The sequence below is a fragment of the Drosophila virilis genome, chromosome 5 (genome assembly GCF_030788295.1).
Source record: "Drosophila virilis strain 15010-1051.87 chromosome 5, Dvir_AGI_RSII-ME, whole genome shotgun sequence".
NCBI classification, from domain to species: Eukaryota; Metazoa; Arthropoda; class Insecta; order Diptera; family Drosophilidae; genus Drosophila; species Drosophila virilis.
In genome coordinates this window covers 20,724,844-20,743,102 of record NC_091547.1, presented here as the reverse complement: position 1 = coordinate 20,743,102, position 18,259 = coordinate 20,724,844, and the positions used below count along the sequence as shown (strand labels likewise).

General features: G+C 40.5%; 3 protein-coding genes across 4 annotated transcripts in view; all 3 read left to right on the top strand.

Moving 5' to 3' along the window:
• mspo (M-spondin) overlaps positions 1–17,641 on the top strand; it is a 119,509-nt gene extending 101,868 nt beyond the window's left edge. For both annotated transcript variants that reach the window (XM_070209701.1, XM_032437212.2), the window contains exons 2-6: positions 3,680–4,026; positions 4,104–4,325; positions 7,734–7,969; positions 16,490–16,936; positions 17,035–17,641. In XM_070209701.1, coding sequence (XP_070065802.1) covers positions 3,680–4,026; positions 4,104–4,325; positions 7,734–7,969; positions 16,490–16,936; positions 17,035–17,053 — 1,271 coding nt within the window. In that variant the 3' untranslated portion in view covers positions 17,054–17,641. The remainder of the gene's footprint in view (positions 1–3,679; positions 4,027–4,103; positions 4,326–7,733; positions 7,970–16,489; positions 16,937–17,034) is intronic.
• On the top strand, positions 10,590–12,839 carry LOC26530684 (putative uncharacterized protein DDB_G0290521). The gene is made up of 2 exons (XM_015174749.3): positions 10,590–11,057; positions 11,124–12,839. Exon 2 carries the CDS (start codon positions 11,440–11,442, stop codon positions 12,418–12,420), a length of 981 nt encoding a protein of 326 aa, XP_015030235.1. The 5' UTR covers positions 10,590–11,057; positions 11,124–11,439; the 3' UTR covers positions 12,421–12,839.
• LOC26531615 (splicing factor 3B subunit 4) lies at positions 13,277–14,602 on the top strand. Its single transcript, XM_015174862.3, has one exon. The coding sequence runs from the start codon at positions 13,583–13,585 to the stop codon at positions 13,940–13,942; it is 360 nt and encodes a 119-aa protein (XP_015030348.1). The 5' UTR covers positions 13,277–13,582; the 3' UTR covers positions 13,943–14,602.
• Positions 17,642–18,259: the final 618 nt, after the last annotated feature.

Below are 18,259 nucleotides of genomic sequence, written 5' to 3'. Positions count from 1 at the left end.
CTTAACAAGATAAGCATCTAATAGCCAGCTAGAGCTAAGCTGAGCCTAGTTAGTTTAACTATTTTTATTATTATTATAATTATTATACAGTTCGGATAATTCTTACTTTGAGAGCTCATCTCCCGAGCTAAGCTTCTTAACAAATCTTGTAAGCAACTCCAATGCAGAACGCTGCTTAAGTTTTTCTCGCCTGCACCGCAGCATTTGCTAGCTGTCGACTTCTTAGGGCGTACATTTTCCAGGTTTTCCAACAACGGCTGGCATGAAAGCGAGTTTAATTTCATATAAGTGCAAGGCCAACGGATGTTGGCTACTTTTTGTCTTTTCTGTGTAACTGCGACAAAAGTCCTGCCGAAGAACATGCATCCTGTGCAGCTATTTAAGACTCGACCGACATCCTGTTGCTGCCGAAGCTTAAGAGCTCTGATGCGGTTTCGGCTGAAAGCCAGATCAGGCAGGCCGGAAGATATTATGCACCAGTCCCTTTGTTGCGAAACACAAAGAGCGAACTGAGTGGTTATAATAATCAGCTCAAGTTAAGAACTATTTTTTGAGTGCTGGTTTAAAAAATATAAGACAAGTTTTTTACTGTACACTGCAAATGGTTAATGAAGCGTTTATTTTATACTATTGCTGAAGTATTATAAGAGAGAATTATATTAAAATATTTCGTTTTATGATTTTATTGAGCTGAATTGCAGTGAAAGCTAGGGCTAGAGCTTCTTTTACTCTTACCCATCGTAATAAAAAGTGGAGCATAATAGCCACAAGATTTAACTGACTTGAAATAATTGTCAAAATATTTCCTTAATCATGTTTTCCGTTCATATTTGAGGATTGTTTTTATTTGACTTGTTACTTAATCTTGTTTTTTGAGCAACTCATGATATTTGCTCAGGTTATTGCTTGCAGCATGGTCATGATTTGTTTTTGTTATTTTGCCTATAGGCATCTTCATCTCTCTCTCTCTCTCTCTCCATCTCTCTCTCGTCTACCCTCCTTTTCAGTCTTTGAAACAAAAAGTCATTCGGATTGCCCATTGCCACACGTAATTTAAAATGTTGCGCTCCAATTCGCCTTCAGGCAGTGCGATGTCTTTTTTCCTCTTTGTGCCACAACGAAAATTGTCACACGCTGCCGCAGTTGCTGCCTGTGCCACCAGCCATCAGATGTTGCCACCCGCTGCTGCCCACTGCCACGCCCGCTTTGTCACATGCGCTGCAGCGCCTTTGAAGTTATATCCGAGCTGCTGCTACTGCTGCGAATGCTGCGACTGCGGCTGCTCTTGACTGCGGTTTTCTGTCTGTTTTCATCTACATTTTCTTGTCTCGTCTTGGTTTCTCCCTTCTGCCTTTTCGCTCGCTGTCGCCAGGCTTTTATTTGTCTTCAATTAACATTGCAACATGCCACTTGTGCCACATTCGTATGCTCTTATAGAGGGTGCTAACATTTTCCCATGAAATGTGTAACGCATGAGCCCTATATCAATATATATTCTTTATCCGATTTAGTCATCTCCGTCTGCCCGTCTACTTGTTTCGTTTTCAAGAAATCCCAACCAAACTTGAATATTACAAAATGATTTTTTATATAAGCAAATTTTCTATTAAGCAAACTCACCAATTACGATCCGCATAATACTTCTCCCATATCTGCACAATCTGAAGCCATAGGGTATTTAATCTTCGGCATGCAATTAGCTGTTTTTTCTTGCACTTTTTTATTTTTGTGCCTTGTCTTGTTTCATTTTATTTTTGAGATATTTTCTTTGGGTTGTTTGGTTTTTGCCTTTTCAATGGCTCCCACAGTGTGTCAGTTTATTTATTAGTTTTGTTTTCTCTCTCTCTCTCCCTCTCTCTCTATTTCTCTCACTCTCTCTTTATTTATATATCTCACTTTGTCCCTCTTTTGCTTACTTATTTTTAATTTACAAGTTTTTTCTTGCTCTGCTCAGCTTTGACAACGCTTCGGCTAATGAAAGCCCCAACTACAAAGCATATTTTTGCCTTTTCAACTTTTGCGCTTTTATGCAATGCCGCCAGCCAATAGAGGGGGTGTTGGTATTGGTGCGGGGTACGAGAGGCAACCTGTTTGGAAAGTGTGTCAAATGCAATATTATTATTTATGCCTTGGCTTTTTATTTTACCTTTTTTTTTCTTGTTTCTTTTTGTTTATTTGCCTTGCACTTTGTGTAATTGACAAGTTTGTTGCATACTTTTGGATCGCTAGCCAATAATTGCAAATGGCGCTTTGCACGGACTTTGCAATTGGCTTTGGCTTGACTCAAACTTTTCCCATGGATTTCTGTTGCCATAAAAGCAATTGGAATTGAAAGATGTTGACGGCTTCTATAAAAGGTGTTCTCTTTACTATGGCTTTCATTAAGTAGAGCACAGCAAAAGTTTTTGTTTACAGTCGCGAGAAGTTCTAAGCAATGCCAAAGGAATTGTGAATAAGCATTTCTCAATTATTTAAAAATAACAGCAACAAAAAAGTAAAAATATAATTTATTCCAATGCACAACTTTACCAGTTTTCTTTTTTAAAAAGTTTGTTGAGAATTTCATTGATTAATTCTGCAATTCCGCTTCAAGTTTTACCCTCGAGTTCGTTGAACGCGGCTTCAAGTTTCTTAGCGTGTGTTAATTTTTTATGTGGCCTTTAAGCTATAAGAATGCTTCTCACTTCGCTTCTTCCTATTTTATTGCATTTTTCTTTAATCTTAGATATTTATCATTTAAATTTATTTTTTATGTCTCTGAAATAATTCCTTTCACTTATGTTAAAGCAGCCGTTTGAAAACTTTTCAATGTGTCATTGCCGTTAATAATCGAATCAGTCTCGAAGCTAATTCGCAGTGAAGCTCCAGCTTACTTTTGACATTCACTTTTTATTTTGGTTTTTTCAAGGCTTCAATATTTAACACGTTTTTCACAAAATATTGTAACATATTTGGAGATTATTTATTTTTGGTATTGGCTAGTTCTTCGCACGAAGCTTCTCTTTTCCTACAAGAAATAAGGGAATAAAGTAGTGAGAAGCGTTAAAAGAGATTGAAGTTCTAGCAATTCCCTAAGTAAATAATAAATTAGCTTTACTCTGCGCTCCTCACTTCACTTTCATATAAGATTCTTTGTTTGGTTTGACATTGGGTCTAAACTTGGTTTTCCGCTTCTCTCTATTCCCATAAGCAGGCATTATTAGAACTTTCTCTGATAGACAGTTCAACAGCTTATTAAAGTAATTTTAATAGTTTTATAAATATGTTTACAACGTTGCTGCAACTTATGTAAGCATATGTGACAGCCGTTTTCAACACCTGAGCGGGCTCTTAAGTATTATATGTCACACTTGAAAACCCCCACGCTGCACTTCGCTAATGGCTCACTTTAACATAGTGGCTTACACACACACACACACACTCACATGAGCACGGCTCTAATGCAGTTAAGTGCGCAATCATGGCCACGCTGCGTATACGTAATCTGAAATTTAAGCTGATAGCAAATGAAAACAGCTGACGGCAGCGCTTAAAACGAGTCGAGTGTCGCGTGTTGGTTGCAATGCAAATGTTTCCACAATTTGCAGCAATTGTTTCTTTTTGTATTATGTTGTTGCTGTTGCTGTTTAAAGCTCATTAAATGTAAATGACTCAGCACGTGTCTCCCATCCGCCCACAGGTCGCACACACAATGCCAACTATGGGCTTTATCACATCGGACAACCGGCAACGGCTGGCGTTAAACAGTTCGCCGAGACGGGCAAAACGGAGCTGCTGGACAGCAATGCCGGCGAACAGCAGCAGCAACAGATGCAGGCACAGAAATCCTCGACAGCAACGGTTGCAGGCACAGCTCCAACAATGGCCGAGCGCAGCGTATTTGACGAGTTCAGCCTGCCGGCCATACAGCTGGGAGCGGGACGGAGCGAGGCGAAAGTGTTTGTGGACAGCAATCACAGTTTGGTATCGCTAATGACGCGCATTGTGCCCTCGCCGGATTGGTTTATAGGCGTCGACTCGTTTGAGGTGAGCTTTGCAAACCGAGAAATCAAATGCATTTGAAATCCCAAACACTAAATTCGCTTTTTTTTTGCTTTTTGCAGCTTTGTGTGGGCGGCTCCTGGATTGACACGGTGACCGTTGAATTGGATCCACTTGATGCGGGCACCGACAACGGCTTCACCTTTACCGCACCCAATTGGCCAACAGCGCCGCAGGGCGTCATCTATCGCATCACGTCACGCTATCCGGCCCATCCAGCAGGCAGCTTTTACTATCCAAAGAGCAAGCGGCTGCCGCCCATTGCCACGTTTCAGTTTATCAAGGTAAGTGGAGGAGCACCTGCTGCTGCTCCTACTGCTGCTGCTGCTGCTGCTGATGTGCTCTTCAAAAAAGCTTAAACAACTTAATTAACTGCAAATTAGCAGTCAAAATGTTGCTGCCCCCGTTTACAGCCCCTAATGACTTTTCATGTGCGTCCTTCAACCCAAACCCCAACCCAAAAAAAAAAATAAAACAGAGAAAAAGCAAAAAAAATCAAAGTGCTAATGAGCCATTAGCATTACAATGGCGTCAAACATGTGTAATGGCATTGCGTGTGTGCTTGTGGGTGTGTTTGTGTGTGTGCTCCGAGGGACCACAGCATATTCCTGTGGCTGCGTGTTAATGCGCTTTATAAATCAGCTGCTTCAGCAGCTGGCGCTAAGCGGGCGGAAATAAACGCGGGAAAAAAGTTTACAACAAAAAAAAAAAATATATAAAAAATTACGTTAATTTAATTTAAATGATATGTCTGTCAACAAAGGCTGTGCTGAAAAGCAAATAATGAATTTTGTTGCCATCATTAGAATGTTAACTAGGCAATTGTATAATGCGAGGTCAACACTAATTACATGTTATTTCAATTCAATATATTTTGTTAAATATGTTCCAACGTTGGGAAAAGGAACAGTCTGTTTCAGGTATAAAAGCAGCAAAAAATCGAATGCTTAGAAGAAGAATAACAGCTGTAAAGTTCGGAGTACAAAGTGTACAGTTCAGAAAGTGAAAATAGAAAATCGCTTTTAAGTGGAACAGCTTATATTTCAAAAGCAAACAAGAGTGCCATTGAGACCTAAGAAGTTTCATTTTAACTAGTCTTGTAAACAGAAAAATAGTGCTGTAAGAAAGCTAATAAGGTGGCTTGCTTGAATGGGCACACTTTTGGTAATAGAAATTAAATTTTAAGGCAAATTTAAGAATTGAACATGGTATGATAAGGGGCTCAAAAAATATTAAAAAAATATTTGTAATGCCAAGACCTACTTTTTGGAATACGCAGCACAAACTACAGTCTTTCATGCAGCAACTAAACTCGACTTATTCCCTGAGGAGCTCACATACTTCTGCTAGCCACCAATCAATTTCATAATGAATAACCATTCTAATGTTTCGCACAAAGATTAAATAAATTCCCCCGGCGAGCCGAGGGCTCCTCAATTAAAGGTACACTTGTATTCAATAAATTATTTCTAAATCGCCATTACATTATCTTAGCTACATCTACCAACGCCCGTTGCCCGAGCAGTAGAGGCCACATCAGAGAAGGCGCCATTGCATTTGGCCTTAATAAGCGCCAATCCATTAGTTGCCACAAATCGTGAACGTGCACCATTTCAGCACAATGCTAATGCAAAATTTGCCATGGTCTTAACATAAAAGAAGAAGCAGCGGCAGCAACAGTCACTTAAACCGCCCACGCACACACACACGCACACACAAAAACACGCACACACACTCGTACTCACAGACACACATACACAGCGGCTATTCAGGCATTGTAATTATATTGCTGGACGTTGTTCAGAAAGTGCGGCACTTACGCTCACAATGGATAGAACATTGTTGTACACAGAACCTTACGCCCAGTTCCACCCGCAATTCGTACCCCTACCAACCTCCTACCCACCCCTTATCAACTAGCCAGGGGTTGTAGTCGTTGCCGCTCATCAAAATTGCTTTTATGTGCGTCTCTCGGCCGCACATAAAATTTACGCCCAGCTCTGTTGGCAGATGTTTCGACTACGTTTGCATAGTTACTCGGGGGCTGTTGCTTTAGGTGTGGGCGTGGCACTTACACTGTACGTGTGGTCATTATTCTTTATTTGTTGGCCAGCTTCAGCACCAGTTGGCCGTCTCTTGTTCTTGGTGTTGTTTTGCTTGCCCGAGCTGTTGTTTTTGTTGCTGCTGTTGTTGTTGTTGCTGCTGCTGTTGTTGCTGTAACGCCTTTTTGACACAACTAATTCTAGTTTTATTTTCTGTGGCTGGGGGCGTGGCATTTGGTTGGCGACGTTGGTGTGAAGGCCCTAAAAATGTCTACTCTTTTGCATACCCTTACATTGAGTACACCTGCAATGTCAGTCATCTAATAAGTAATCAAATTAATATCAAAAACTAAAACTTCTACAATTTAAAAACTCATCTCAAGATGTCCAATGATAATAGGATTTCCTTATACAACTCTTTAAAGTTCGATATATATTTATCAACCTAATTTAAGCTCAATTTTTCTTATGGTATATGAAATCGTGGATCGATCCAACCCAAGCACTGTACTATAATACAAGAAAGGGTATTCAAAGTGCGCTAATTGGCGCATTGTCGCTTTTATTTAGCTTATATTTGGCCACTTTTGTTTATGGCCAAACGAAATGGAAAGTTATTTACTTAGAAGAAATGGTCGTCTGCTTCATTTTATGGCCAAGACATGTGGACCAGGCCAGGAGATTTAGTTATGCAGGCCCGCCTGCTGTTCGGTGTAATTATGTGTTGATTTGGTTGAGCATTAAATTCTTAAATTTGGTTGAAATGTTAAAGTGAATGCCGGAAATGCTCTGTGTGCCATTTGCCGCATGCCAAAAAGGGCATGAAATCTCGGATTGGAATGGAATGTGTGAGAGTCGAGACCGTGAGTGGAGAGCAGACAGCTGAGCCTGTGTTGTTTGCCTGTGGATTTGGATCTGGGTCTGTTTTTGTAATCCACAAGGAATTTCACAGTGTTTGTTGCGCCGTGCGGATTATGTGTGGATGTCTGTGTGTGTATGCGTGTGCGTGTGTATTTAAATGCCACAGAAGCAACACGCGGACTAGAGCCGTGCGCTGTCGACGCATTTGCGAAAAAGGTAGCCCCCGATAAGCTGCGGGCCCAAAGTGTGGCAAAAGAGGGCCAACAACAACAAGAATGTGGCAATAACAATGCGAAGCGCTCTCCCTATATAGAAAATGACAGCAGCCCAAACAAATAAATTAAAATGCGCGACAGCGCGCCAACAAAAGTTTTTATACTCGGTGTCGCAGACCCAATAGCCAGAGCTACCCCTCGCTACCTCTTAGTCCTAAGCCTGCCCTGGCTCTAGCTCATGTACACACCTGCCGCATAGTGGTATTCTCTGCTGTGTCTGTGTCAATATTTGCCACAAATTGAAATTAGCAGCGCGTTAGGCGCACCTGTACTCAAACTCACACAAACACACATAACACATACACATGTCCATACTCACACTCAGGCTCACACACGAATGCTCGCAGCTATTCATGCACCTGTTTTGTATTTAGCTGTAAGCATTCGCTTTGCTCATGCCGGGCACATAATCCGCGTAAATTAATATGCTGCACACACACACTCACATGTGCCCGTGTGTGTGCTTAACATTTGCTTTGCTGAGTCTGAAAATCTTCCATTTTCCATTTTGCAGCTAAGGGAGTACGAGCTGAGCGAAGTATTCAACATTGCCGAGGATGATCGCAAATATGAGACAGTCCAGACGCAAACCCACCTGGATGCCGAGCACAATCACGTCGAGATGAACAACGAGCTCTCCGCGAGCATCGAACGGGAGCGTCAACGGGAGCGGGAACGGGAGCAGCAGACACCCTTTAATGATGAGCGGCAACGCATACGCTCACAGCTGCTGGCCAAAATGAATCCAAAGTGAGTAGAGTACAAAAAATGTGCGCTTTAATTTCAAATTAAACAAAGCTTCCACAAGAAAAACTCTGAGCTACCTTTAAATTGTTTCTCTATACTTGAGGCATATTAATTTATAAAAAAAAAAAAATACTAAATCTAAACAGAATTTTTCCGTTCTAAAGTGCTCATTCATTTTCCAAATGAAGCCGATCAATATTTGTAGTACTTAGACCCAATTCATTGTAATTAACTGCGCTAAGCCTTAATCAATAACAATTTCGTTCTTTTCTTAAACTAATTTTAATTGACACGAAAATGAACATTTACTTCGTGGCTGTAGCTAAATATAGCCAAGCACACAGTCGTGAATGTTCAATAATTACAAGAAACTAAAAATAGGCAAATGATAAATTAGCTGGAGCGATAAAAAATAATGACAAGGCAGAAACATAAAAGAACATACAAGGCGTATACGCAATTAAGTAGTTCCCCAAAGCTAACAAGAGTTCACACAGAGGCGATTTGTAAGACATCCTTGCTGTATATAGAAATATATTTATATAGATATGTATAGTTACATAAGGCTGTGCATTTTTTGTGCATACGTGACGCATGCTCAAATGCAGTTGACTCTGGCTATTTATCTGCGTATCCTTGTCAGTGTGGGCTCAATTCGCCATACTTAACATATGCGTCAGGTGTTTGTCCGCGACGTGGAAAACTACTTGCAACACATTTAAAGCAGGCACCAGCTGCAGCAACAACAAACAAAAGCAGCTCTCTAGCACACTTCAAAGCACATTACACTACTCCGGCAAACAGCTTGTGGACGAAGGGGCGGGGCGTTCGTGTTTGTCCTGAGACACTGACAGAGATCGTGGCACGTAGCTGGGCTAATGCTGCAACTTTAAAAGGCTTTCCCCAGAAGCAAGAAGTAACAGCAAAAGCGGACGAAGAAAACAAACAGAGGCGCGCTGTCATGAGTGACCGACTAGAAGATGCCCTGCGGCCGGCGAGGTTCATTCCTCTGTCACAGAGTATAACAAATTCATGTTTGTTCTTGCTCTGCGTAAAGCGAAAATCCCTATTTGATATGTCTGTATCTTATAGCTCGAGTTGATATATTTAACCTGTACAGGCTAAAAAGTCGATTATCAATTGAGCTCAAACGAAAATATATAGATAAACATTATTTAATATCCAACTAGAAGACATTTCGCTAATCTAGACCTAATAGTCAATTGATCAACTTAGATGGCTTTTATCAGCCTGTGTCAAACGCTTTCAAATAAACATTGTAGCCCTTTTCAAGCAATTTTCTATGGCTGCAGGGTATACAAATGTGCCAGAAAACTAAAGACTGAAATTCTGCTCGACCTAGGACAGTGGGTCTTCTCAACGTGCAGGATACGTAACGCAAACTAAAACTAATCCAGTGCCACGCCCACCTAGCGTGCAAGTGGAGTGGATTTTGGCACCATTGGCACTGGTAACCTGCATATTTAATGACAAGTCCAAAGACCCGAGACCCAGAAACAAACCAAATTCAAGCCAGACGATGGGCAGGCAGGAGTTGGTAGCAAACAAGTTTGGGGGCAGGCGTGGCTTTGAGGCGTGTACGTGTTCGAGTGCCAGCTGGCTAAAGTGCCGCTGGCGATGCGTGGGCGTGAGCTAGAGCGTAGGCGTGGCCTGGCTTGGCTTCAACAGCAATTGGCAAGCTGACAAAAGCGCCAAGAGCAATGCCAACTAATGCCAAGCGCCAAAAACCTGCTCGGATAGTGTAATTACTCGCAATCTTATCAAAATGCCGTCGCGTGCCTCTTTCGGCGTCTATAAAAGCAAAGCACACACCAAGCACTCGACACACACACACACAGCCGGTCTCAGCAATATGTTCGCACTGACAGCAACAACCACGCTTATTGCCCTGAACAGCGCATGCAACATGCCGCGGCAGCAGCAGCAACAACAGCAGATTCAGCGGTTGCAACAAATGCAGCAGCTGCAAATGTTGCAGCAGAGTCAATACAAGCAGCAGTTGCAGCCGCAGCGAAAAAGTAAGCCTTGACCTTTATGAAATGAATATTCACATAAGAAATTCATCGTACATTTTGCAGCGCAAGAGCCAAAAGCAAATCCCAAGCAAAGTGAAGCCACAGCAAAAACTCACAAAAAGTGGTATAAGAAATGCTGTAAAAGACAAAAAACTACAGAGCCGCAAGAAATTCCAAAACAAAACTAAAGACTGATGAACTAACTTTTTCCAATATATAGTATTGGCTTGAACAAAAATATCTCTCACAAAAAAATAAATAAAAAGTTTGCTACAGTCTTAGATTGGACTGTTCTTTGGTCTCATTTAGGTTATATTTTATAGCATGTACAAATTTGTGAATTGCACACAAACTAGTTCGATGCGAAACTAAACAAAAAAGATCTTGTGACACAATAAGCCAACCAATGCTTACATCCCACTGATATTTAATGAAATGTACTAAGCATTATGAGCTTAAAATCTACATTTATTTTAGTAGTAAATGCGAGGCCCTGCACAAACAGATATAAAGCAAATTTCAGACAAAACTAAATCACTTAAACTGAAACCTAAACGAAAGATATTTTTATCCAAATGTATTCAAGATCAAAAGTCAAATCATGTTGCAAAAGACATATGGTTAGATATAACTTCACATGCAATAAATCTCAAAATAAGCCATAAATAATAGGTTCACCCAAACTTAATTGGAGTGCATTCAATGAACTCTGTGCTTTAAAACAGCCCAATAACATGACGTCATTTAGTTATCAATTACAATAGTTAAATAGTCGAATTTAAAAAATGAGCCCTGGCCTATTGACAGCTCTGAACTATCTATTAATATCTTATCAGCTATGTGAGATATGCAGCTTGTTCGACTTATAAAAGTAAGGCAAGTGCCCGCCAATGCCAACAGTAGAGTTAACTGCGTCCAGACAAAAACATCAGCAAGGCAACAAACATATAGATCACAAATAATGTCTGTGCCGCCAGCAACACTTGTTATTATTGGAGCGAGTGCAAACAATGCACAAAGAAAACGACAACAGAAACAACAACCACAAAAGAGCAGTAAGCCAAATGCCAGATCCTTATACAAATGCAAGTTGTTATATCAAAAATTAATGTAATTTGTAGAGTCCAGTGCTCAGCAGCCAGAAGGTAAAGCTCGAGAGCAGTTACCCCAACAACAACAACAGCCACAGCAACAAGCACAGCCAAATGTCAAGTCAAATAGTTGCCAAATAAGTTAAAAGCGAAAAAAAAACCCAAACATTTGGCAGCTATCTTATCGGTTATCTAGCGACTATTTGTAAGGATTTGTGGCATGAAAATACATTTGCTATGACATAAACATTAGACTATAAATTGACGGGGTGGGGACTGTAAAATTTTAGTAAGACGACACAGCGAAAACGCAGCGGAACGCGAGCGAAAAATTAAATTAAAAAAAATGGAAAGCAGAACAACAACAACAATTGAAGAAATTAGCACGGAAATAAATGGCGCAATAGTAATAGAAAGTTTTGAAATAGCAACAATTGAGACGTCGCCAACGCCGGCGAAACGCGTGCATCATGAACAGCATCATCACAAACATCATCATCACCGTCAACATCATGATCAAGGGGCAACAACATTAACCATAACCGATGTCAGCGATGGCGTGGATATTACAGAGATTGAACAGCCAGAGACTGAACATCACCACCATCATCATAAAGACAAACAAGCCGAACCACAGATGTCCTTGCCACCACCACTGCCCAAGTCCTCGCCACCCTATCTAACGCCCAGCGATGAGCAGGACCAGTTTGTGTGGCTTACTGATTTGGATGCGTCGCCACAGCAGCCAGCATCATTAACTGTAGAGCCAAAGCCGCTGGCAATGCAGACACCACCCACGCCCAGCAACTCAACCGGCTGTCAACCACTCCAGACAGCAGCAGCAGCAGCAGACACTGCAGTGACAGCAGCAGCAGCAGTAGCAGCTACTGTAAGTCAAACAGCGTTCAGCAGTGAAACTCAACTGCAGCAGTCTGCACCTGCACCACCGCCAACTGAAACAACCGAGCAGGCTGTGTGGCTAACGGATTTGGATGCGCCGCCACAACAGTCCGCGCCCTTGGTTACAGTTAAGCAGTTGCCACAACAAGTACCAGCCGTCAACAATAGCTCTGAGTGGGTGGTGCAGTCGTTGACCGTGGCAGCAACTCCGACAGCTACAGCAACAGCTCCATCAGTACGCCAAACGGAGCTCATCATTGAGAATCAACCGATAAAGGCGGCGCCTTTGGCACAACCTATGGTGCTCGTCGGCGAGGTAACTGCCGACACCATCGATAAACGCAGAAAATCCTATAGGGTCAGCATGGATTTGACTGCACCACCACTGCAGGAGCCGAAGAAACGATGTTGTTGCCGGATTTCCTAAGCAATTAATATAAATCTACACCTTTTAATAGAGTTTCAACTGAGCTTTAATTGGAGCTTTAAGTAACAGTTAAAGCTTTCTACTTACCCTTAAAAAAGGGCCTTCCAATGGAATGTATTATGCGTTAGATCTACAGCGGCATAGTGTGTGTGTTTGAAGCTTCTTAAGTTCTAGTCAATATACACACTTCGCATATATTGCAGTAGATCTAGAGCTGCATAATTAAAGCTGTCTAAATAAATGCTTTAAGCTGTCTGTAAATAACATACGGCCTGCTTGAAGCTGTAAAACATTGGAGGAGATGAACCATATAGTTCATATTATTTATGAGCATCTATGTAGGTTTTTCACACATTAACTAGAATAATCCAAAATACGAAATAAACTAAAACATCTTATCCGACATTATTTTGAATTTATTAATGATTTGCCTAAATAATAATAATCAATAAGCAGAGAAATTACTAGTTCTAGGTATTACATTAATCGATGTGGAGGTTTTTTGCATATACTTTACATATCGTTCTTTTTATAATTGTTCAGAACGTTAACATTCGATTTTCCTGGAATCCTAACATTCCACTGTCTTACAGAATTTCGAAAATATGTTTAGAAAGATATGTCACAGCTAATGTGATGACCATGCAATATTAAATTGTCCTGAAACCCTATCAAAACTTCCTTTGTCTAAAAAAACACAAAAAAAAACTAAAATATTTTTTATAAATTTAAGTTCTTAGTACACCTCTGTAAGTTAACATATATGTTACACAGTAGTAGAAATGTTAGTTTACAGGGGTGTCGCATACTTACCATTCAGCTCTTAACTACCCACTACGCTTACTGCAATTTAAATCACAATATTATTTGTCTTGCTTCTGTATGTTTAGAGCACATTCCCCACGCTGGTGAAGCACAGTCATCGCTTATCGATGACAAAGCTGCCTTATCTGCATGTGAGCATTAAGCTTCCTCCTACGCACCCTTATCTAATCGTTGGCCAAACAAAATCACCGTCGCTGACAAAACGTAATTGATAATTAATTAGCTGTGGCCACTCGTGGGCAACTCCAAAAAGTGAATGACCATTCCGATAAAACACTTCACGACCGTCAGTCAACGGTCAATCAGCGGGCGCTGAGCTACACTCAAGGATAGCGCTATGCCGCCGCCAGGACGCGGCTTTGGACCCGGACCAGTGCACCGGCCACCGCCTGGACCCGGCTTTCGGCCAGGACCCTATGGCCCCGGACCGCCGCCACCCGGACGCACCAATGTCAATGTGGATGTCAATATTGGGGCACGACCGCCGCCCATTGGCGTGGGCATTGGCTTCGCACCGCCGCCAGTCGTTATTGGTGCGCCACCAATTGTAATCGGTGCTGCACCACCACCACCGCCAGTTGTTGTCGAAACCTACGGACTGCCACGACCCGCAGTGGTCACCGCGCGTGTGCAGCCGCCCGTTGCCACAGCCACTGTCTACACACAGCCGGAAGTCTGTTGTTGTGTTATTCTCTAGACGAAGAGTGCGTGTGATTTGTGTGTAAATATCTGTTTCTTTATAACTAAATGAGCATCTTCCATATGTTCTCTTAATCTATATCCTATATATTGTGACTGTGAATAAATTTATAAGTTTTGTGAGCGCAAATCTGTGGCCGTTTTCATTGAAGTGCTAAAGAAATTGAATATTAATTGTGTTATCTTTAAATTTATCTAAACTTATCAATGCGTCACTTTTATGAAGTCCCCTTCAGACTGAACCATTTAAATAGGACAGTCTTTTGCAGCTGTCAAAGGCCAGATAACTTGTTCTAGGGTAATTATTTAGCTTCAGTCGATAAGAAATAAAATGTGATTGATAGGTTAAAACTGTGCTAAAACCCTTGTAGTTTGAAAACTTCGACTGTTAACAGGCCGTTAACAGGTAACACGTAACAGAGAAAAACATAAATTAAATTTTGTAATTTTTCTATTCACTTAAAAATACAATTAAATATTTAGCATCAAAATGAAAGACTTAATAACTAATATTAAAGCTAAAAAGCAATACCAAAACTAGAGCTAGTATTAAGTACAAAATCCTGTTATATTACAGCTGTTAAAAACCGTTCACAGACAATGTTTATAAATGGTAAAACCTTACAGAATTCACCAAATAATGTACAAACTCGCAGTTTGAAAGCTACTGTGTTTTAATAAAAGACTTACAGTAAGACTTTTATTTCTATACGTTGCCAAGAATTTTCCCGCAATTTTGAATATAACATGATAGAGGGTATAACAGGTAGAGGATAGGTAGATTTATGTAGACCCTACGCTCTTACCTGCTCGCTTCATCGAATAGAGCAAAATAAGAAAAATCATTTAACATGTCTTCACTACTTTAATAAAAAATTGCATTAGGAAAATTTTTTGGCAATAATTTTACTTTAAATTAGGAATTTGCTTGTAAATCAATTGCTTTTATGATTTGCTTAAGTAGCGCAGAACATAGAAGGCTGCGTTACAAGCAGGATTTCGTATGCCTTAATACAGACTCTGAGGCACAGACACAGACACAGAGAGATTACGCATACGCCATGTTAGCTGCTGCTGTTGTTGCAAGGTGTTTTTCTCGCTGAGCGCGTTTCTTATTTCAGCACGTCAGCTGTAGACAATTTCAATTTAAATTTGCCTTTTGCAGTTCGCTCGGAATAGGGCCGACGAGGAAGAACATGCCTGGTCCAGGCCAGAGGTTGAAGCAACATTTGCTGTGCCGCCGTCAGTTTCCTTCCTTCCTTCCTTCCTGGGCGACTTCCGTGTTTTGTTTCCTGCACTTTTCGTTTATTTGCATACACATGCCGCGTATATGCCGTGCAAAATCGCGCAAATAATAATGAAAAAAGAAATCAAGCGAATGGAAGAAGGTAGCGTGGAGCAGAAGGGAGGGCGCGGGCATGGTTGGGTTTCGGGAAATACAGGGACAAGTAAATTGGCGAAAATATTGAAAACGTGTAGCGCGAGACTAAAAAGTCCAAACGAGTCGACAGACTTAAAAGCCTCAAAAGCGTCGAAAGTGAGAGGAAAATGTGTGGAAAGGCGTGTGGAAAAACACAGTCGCCAGAGGCTGCAGCTGGGTCTGCCGACTGAAGGCTGCGTGGGAAAAGTAATGAAGAAAATTTCCCAAATTGAAATTACAAACATTCCTTTTTTTTCTCAAGAGTAAGAAATTTTGTCCCAACAAGCACACAGCACACATTGTGTGCACATGTGCGTGTGTGTGTTGAACGGCAGTTATTAGCAACAATTTGTGTTGATCATATTTACGGCAATTACCGTTAGACGAGCGCATCAAACTGTAGCAAGTAAATGTTATTTCATGCGCAATTTGTGCCCGTGCACAGTGACGCGAACCCATGCAAAATTACGCAATAACTTTTACATATCACTTTAAATGGAAGAACTGTTAACAAAAAACAATATTTTTATGATTCAACATTTAACAGACCTATAATGATCCCATAAGCAGTTTATGATAGTCTGTAAATAGGTTACCTAAAAATTGATTTCAACTAAGAAAGCAACCTTAAACTGTGAAATATTTTATATGTCAACAGTCTGCTATATGTTAACATTGTTGTCTGTTAACAGATTGTCACAATTGTGTCGACATTCTGTAGTTGCTCTCTGATAGCAGCTTGTAGTTTTCGTCTCTTGGCAGACTGTAGCTTTTGTGTGGGCAGTCTGTGGCTACAGTCTGTTAAAACGCTGTTGTTTTTGTATCTTAACAGTTTAAAGGTGTTGTCTGTTAACAGCCTGTTAACAACTCGGTGCACTGCTACCAGCGACCTCAATTGTGCCTCACACTGTAAAATATTTACATTTTTACTTTAAGACAATGCACAAAATCTTTTCCAATAAAAGACATGAATTCTTTTCATATTTTATTTTATATAGAATTTTATTTTATATGTTAAATAATATACATATTTTTAAAAAACAGTTATTCATTGCATCGATATGTTCTTTCTTTTCTATGAAATTAATTAATTTAATTTTCCATTTTTGTTTCGCCTTCCCCCAGCTACAACAACAGCCAACAGCCGGGCGGTGTGGTCAATGTGGTGCCCAAGAATGATAAGCATGCGCTGATGCAGAGCATTGCCAGCAGTTACCGGCGCACCGATGCGGCCAATAACAACATAACGAGCTACCCGGCAAAGGCCACAGGCTCTGCCACTGCCACTGCCACTGCCTCAGCCTCAGCCTCCGTCTCGGGCAGAGGCACGGGAACGGGCTCATCACGACGTCGCGCTTCGTTGGCGGCGTCGAAGCGGCGTCGCGACTGTCGCGTCGGCCACTGGTCCGAGTGGACGGCCTGCAGCAAGAGCTGCGGCATTGGTGAGATGCATCGATATCGCAAAGTCATCAAGCATGGCAAGCGCGGAGGGCGACCCTGCCCGGCGCTGCAGCAGTCCAAATGGTGCGGCACCGAGCGCAACTGTCACGGGCCGCAGAGCTATTTTAATTGGTAAGTGGACCCGCCCGCCGTGGCACCCACCCGCCCAGCTGCTCAATATCGACTGTTGTAGTCAAATATGCATTTAATTTCTCCAATAATGACTGCAGGTCCGATTCAGACACATGAACGCGCTATGCTGCAGCAACCGGCCATATATAAATATAATTTTAATTTAAGGCGTAAGAATTGCTTTTTGTGGACAACAGTAGAGCGAGAAATACGAGAAATCCCGCAGCGCAGAGACCAGAGACGGCACAGACAACAAACCCAAACCAACTGCTGAGCGATTTTAATTTAAATTTAGATTACGATACGAAATTCACAAAGAAATTGATTTTAAAATTGCACGCAAATGCAGACAGTAACATTTTTCGAGATATATATAAAAGAAAATCATGAAAATTGCATATGAAACCGAAGACTACTGACAATATTTAAAACAAAAAGGATTTAAAAAACAAATAAGGAAACACACACATTTGGCTAAAACAAAAAAAAAATAACAAAAAAAAACAAAAAGAAAAAACACAAACAAAAACCAACAAAAAAACCCAAAAAAAAAAAAAGTGTCATAAGTTCTTTAATTGAGTTGCTTAAGCTAATTTTATTGTATAAATCAAGCAAAACTTTCAACATATGTGTCATATATATATATAAAAATCCAAAAAAAAAAAAAAACGTAAAACCAAAAAAAATCTATAGTAGACGTACAAATTTAAGATGCAAAGCGACTTATGCGAGAGCGGTAAGTAAATATTTCATTTGTTATTATTATTTTTAAATACATTTTATTGCTTCAAAATTTAATTTTCATATACACAAAATCAAACACAAGTCTTAAGACATTTTGTTATACTATTTTATGTTCTATTTAATTTTATTTTGATGCAACTGCGCTCGCATATCTAAGTATATTAACTAAATCAAACCAAAAAAAAAAAAGAAGAAAACAAATCCAAAACAAAGCGTGAACATTTGCGTAACCAAACAAGGAAAAGAACAAAAATCACACACACACACTTTCACACTCTGTAGGTATGTGTGTGTGTGTGTGTGTGTGCAACAGCAATTAAGCTAACATTAGATGTAAACTAAGTTAATTAAACTCTAACAGAATGCAATAAAAGTAAAACAACTGCAGTCGATTAAAATCTAGTTTTAAAAAATACCTAACAAGCTCAATATAGCTACCGAGCAAAACCACAAACAGTTTGAGAGCCACAGCCTAAAAGGCACAAAAACAAGACCAAACAATTTGTGTGCACATAACAATTTGCGGGCCTTTACACAGTTTATTCAGTTAAATTGTCAAACGGCAAAAGTTCAGTTTCA